At 54.2% G+C, this 4,879-nt stretch overlaps 1 protein-coding gene across 1 annotated transcript; it reads right to left on the reverse strand.

Annotated features, from left to right (window-relative positions):
- Positions 1–757: 757 nt before the first annotated feature.
- LOC310890627 (olfactory receptor 14C36-like) lies at positions 758–3,474 on the reverse strand. The gene has a single exon (XM_083852938.1). The coding sequence runs from the start codon at positions 2,110–2,112 to the stop codon at positions 1,084–1,086; it is 1,029 nt and encodes a 342-aa protein (XP_083709064.1). The 5' UTR covers positions 2,113–3,474; the 3' UTR covers positions 758–1,083.
- Positions 3,475–4,879: the final 1,405 nt, after the last annotated feature.

Raw genomic sequence — 4,879 nt, forward strand, 5'->3', positions numbered from 1 at the left:
GCCTCCCTTTCTGCCAGAACCCTCTGCCTTCTCCTCTGCAGGCTTTCCTCTGCTGTCCCACACTTTGCCCTATTTCCTTGAAGTCTGCAGACACCCATCTCTGTTAACCACCTTGCTCTCATCCAGGACTTTCCATCATTTTACCAATCTCTTGTCAACCCTCGCCAGCTGTTCCATGAAACACAAAGCTAGAGTCTGATCATAGATACTCACCAGCATCTCCCAAGGCCTGGGCCTGCTGCTGGCCTTGCAGCTTCTTGGCTAGACACAGCCAAGCCTTGTGCCTCCTGCTGTCCAGTCCTGGACTCAAGCAGAAGGGACAGGACAACCCCTGTGCGGGCCTTCTTTGTGTCTGGGTCGTCCTGGGGATGGAGGCAGAGGGGATCCCACAGGCAGCATGCCAAGCAGGGGCCTTCTGCTGGCCTAGCAGGGCCACTGGCAGATGTCAGCCCCAAAGTGCACATCCCAGGGAGAAGCCAAGGCTGACCTGCCACCTCCAGACACAAGGGACCTCACAGTCCCTTTGCGTGACACGTTCCTGCTGCTGCCCTATCAGCTGCAGAGACAGAAGTGACCTCCCAGTCACTGCCCCAGCCACATTCCTCCTGCTGGGGCAGGAGATCCTGAGGCAGAGCTGAGCTCAGCAGAGCATTCCCACCCATTTCCTCCTTGTGGCCCACAAGCTGATCAGATCCATGGCCCCTCACATCCATCTCTGAATGTCATGTGACTTCACAGCAACCTCACTCTTCCTGCCCTGCTCCAAGGGAACAAGAACCTAACATTACGGGTTAGGAGAGGGTCTGAAGGAGAGGAGGTCAATGCACAGGAGGACAGGGTTTGGATGTTAGTTGTTCATGTATGGCAGTAGGGACTGCGGCGAACATTTCTGGGTGAGAGCTTAAGCAAATATTGAGTGGGAGGGTTTGGTGTTGGGATGAGATGAATCATATCATTTTAATGGGCAACTTTAGACGTATTAAAACAAAGAAGGTCCTGTAACGAAAACAGTCATAAATACACAAACACACACAAAAATAATTATATATATAATATTCGTTGTTCTTCTAGTCATTGATATTACTAGTCATCTGCAGAGGTAGAATGGAAATTTATTGCTTCTGAAACACATCTACTCATTAATTTCCACAGCGCTTGCTTAAGCTCCTTGTTCCTCATGCTGTAGATGAGGGGGTTCAGTGCTGGAGGCACCACCGAGTACAGAACTGCCACCACCAGGTCCAGGGATGGAGAGGAGGTGGATGGGGGCTTCAGGTAGACAACCACAGCAGTGCTGACAAACAGGGAGACCACGGCCAGGTGAGGGAGGCACGTGGAAAAGGCTTTGTGCCGGCCCTGCTCAGAGGGCATCCTCAGCACAGCCCTGAAGATCTGCACATAGGACACCACAATGAAAACAAAACAACCAAATAGCAAAGAAACACTAAACACAAGTGCCACAACTTCCCTGAGGTAGGCATCTGAGCAGGAGAGCTTGAGGATCTGGGGGATTTCACAGAAGAACTGGTCCACAGCATTGCCTTGGCAGAGGGGCAGGGAAAAGGTAGTGGCCGTGTGCAGGACAGTATTGAGAAAGCCACTGCCCCAGGCAGCTGCTGCCATCTGGGCACAAGCTCTGCTGCCCACGAGGCTCCCGTAGTGCAGGGGCTTGCAGATGGCAAGGTAGCGGTCATAGGACATGACAGTGAGAACATAAAATTCTGCTGATATGAAGAAGAGAAAGAAAAAGTCCTGTGCAGCACATCCTTGATAGGAGATGGCCCTGGTGTCCCAGAGGGCATTGGCCATGGCTTTGGGGAGAGTGGTGGAGATGCAGCCCAGGTCAAGGAGGGCGAGGTTGAGGAGGAAGAAGTACATGGGGGTGTGGAGGCGGTGGTCGCAGGCTACGGCAGTGAGGATGAGGCCGTTGCCCAGGAGGGCAGCCAGGTAGATGCCCAGGAAGAGCCCGAAGTGCAGGAGCTGCAGCTCCCGCGTGTCTGCGAATGCCAGCAGGAGGAACTCAGTGATGGAGCTGCTGTTGGACATCTGCTTATTCTGGTCATCAGGTCCTGTACAAGGAGGACAGACGCAGTGATAATGTACCACAAGCATATCAGAGGAAAACTCTTTGTATTTTCTCACTTAAAATCACCAAAAATTGCCCATTTCTAGGCAGATATTTTGAAGGTCTCTTTCATTGATTCTGCCTGGGAGTGTCTCTGGGAGCAGGGGACTCATCTGTGGGCAATGCAAGAATCAGTCCTGCACTGCAGCCAGAGGTAGTAGCATGGTAGTAACATGGTAGTAACATGGTAGGAACAGGTAGGAACATGGGGTAGTCTCAGATTCACTTTACTACTGATATCAAAGAGATTTCCCCAGTTTTGCTCCTAGTTCACCCAACTGCAGAGCAGAGGTGTGGAGATTTAGTTATTTAATTATTTGTTTTCTATTTTTCATTTTACCTGCCCCACCACACCTGAGGAGTGATTCTAAGGCATAAATCCTGGGCATTCTGCTGCACTCCAAGCAAAACCTTGTGGATCCTCAGAGGCAAAGAGACTGTCCCTTTAGTGCAGAGCGTCCCACAGAGATGACAGCCAGTCTGTCCATCAGTGCTGGTCTGAGCTGTGCTGGCATCTCTTTGAGCTACAGGACAATCGCCTTCAGAGGCTGTCCTGAGAAGAACCTGGAAACTGTTGAGGGAAGAAGAAGCGAGGCTCCACGTGCCCATCTCCAGACCCCTCACCCTGTCCCCATACTCCCCTTCCCCCAAGCACCCCGAGGGCTCACTCCATGGGCAGGTGAAACCCCCATCCCCAGGCAGCCTGGGAACAAGAGCAGCAGCAGCACGGCCAGGTGGAGAAGCCAGGAGGAATGGCAGCGTGCTGCTGCCAGGGGAGGCAAGGCCAGGGAGGGACAGACGGACACTCAGCACACCCTCCTGTGCTGCAGCTCTGCCTGCAGAGGAGGCAGCTCCTGCTGGGGACAGCGGGGGCTTGAGGGCAGAGGCTGTGCTGGTGGCAGAGGAGAGCAGGGGGTGTCCCAGGGAAGGCGCCTGCCCTGCAGGGGATGGCAGGGAGGTGCCTGAGCCCTCCCTCGCACAGCATTTGTGGCAGCAGCTCCCTCTCACCGCCTGCCCATGTCCCTGCTGCCTGCCCATGTCCCTGCTAAGAGCCACTTCTGTGTCCCCACGTCTCCTCCCTGTCTACACTCATAGATTCCATCCCACAGGCCGTGTATTCAGATTCACTCAGATTCCCCTCCACTGAAGGTATATTAAAACGCAGAATCCAAAAAAGACTTTCCCTTCAGAAAAACGTAGCCTCAGTCATACTCTTAAAATTTCCTCTTAGAAATGCCATTCTGTAGAGCATCTTCTACTCCTCGCTGGAGAAAGAGAGAGACCCATCCTAACAGCTGCTATCAGGCATCGGATGTGCGAGCTGTAGAAGACCCCTCTGGCAACCCCACCTGCATGGCCCTGCAGCCAGAGACTCACGGTGCCAAGAGCCTGCAGATCTGTCCTGCCACACGCTGCCCTCTTTTGTTGGCTCCTCACTGCCTCCAAGCCCTCTCTCCTTCTCTCCTGTCCCCATGCCACCTGCGGTCAGAGCCCCCAGCCCTGCTGCACTGTGCACAGGAGCTGCTCCTGGGCACAGCTGTCTGTCTGCACCAGGGCCCTCTTGCCACGAGCTCTCTCTGTCCCACAAGCCCGGCCCAGCTCAGCGCCAGACGCCCAGCCCAAGGCATTGGAATCCCCCCTCGGGGGGCTTTGCTGAGGAGCCCACGAACCTCAGGCACTGAGAGACAATTGAAGACATCTTTCAACAAGTCCAAGTCAGAGGCAAGTTTCCTGCAGTGTCCCCCTGAGGGCCAGCACTGACACAGCCTCCCTTGGAGCTCGTTAGAGCAGAGCATTGGAGGCAGGGAGGAGAAGGAGACAAAGGCAATGTCAAGGCACACTGATATGTAGAAAAGCTAGATGTGTTTCAGAAAAAAAATTACCAGGCCTTGACCCCCAGCCCCTGGGAAGGCAGATCTGTTCCTGTCACCTTGCTCAGGGCTCTTCGTGGGGCAGGAGGAGATGGGGATGTGCATGGCCAAGTGCAGGAGAATGGTACGAGCCCTGCCTGGTTCATGTGTGGGGGCGAGGAGGCAATGAGGCCCTGGTGCTTTACCGATAAGCTGTCTCCTCCGAGGCCTCAGTGGCAGAGACAACAGCCAGAGCCATGGACACAAAGCCCTGGGTCCTGTTGGGACTCTCAGCCTTGTCACAGCCCTTGCTGCTCTCCACACCAGGCTGTCCTAGGGACTCCCAGACCTCCACATCTTTCCCTGCTGGCTGTCGATCCTTCTCCATATGGTGTCACACTGGATCTGAACTGTCTGATAACTCAGATTTTTTGGTGACCATGCTCCTCGTAAGGCAGCTCTGTAGGAAGCTGGCCTGGTTCCTGGTGAGCAGCACCACTGCTCATCTGGCATCCCTTGTGGTGCCCAGGCCCTCCTCCTCCTGGGCACTGCTCACTCAGCAGGGTCCCAGTCTGCCCTGATGTGTGGGGTTCCTCTTCCTCTGCTGCAGGACATGTTCTCCTCTCTTTGTAAAAGTCAAGAGGTTTCTGTAGGCAAAATCCTGCAGTTTCTCAAGGTTCCCCTGGACAGATGCTGCATTCTGTCAGCTGTTAATGTCCGCAGATTGATGGCTCACCCTGATTGTGATGATCCGGGGAACTACAGGCCTGTCAGTGTGACCTCTTTACCAGGTAAACTCATGAAGCAGATTATCTTGAGTACCATCACGCAACACTTCCAGGGCAACCAGGTGATCAGGCCCAGTCAGCATGATTGTACCAAAGCAGGCCCTGCTTGACAAGTC

Source organism: Anser anser (genome assembly GCF_964211835.1).
Source record: "Anser anser genome assembly, contig: HAP1_SCAFFOLD_32, whole genome shotgun sequence".
In the NCBI taxonomy this organism is placed as follows: domain Eukaryota; kingdom Metazoa; phylum Chordata; class Aves; order Anseriformes; family Anatidae; genus Anser; species Anser anser.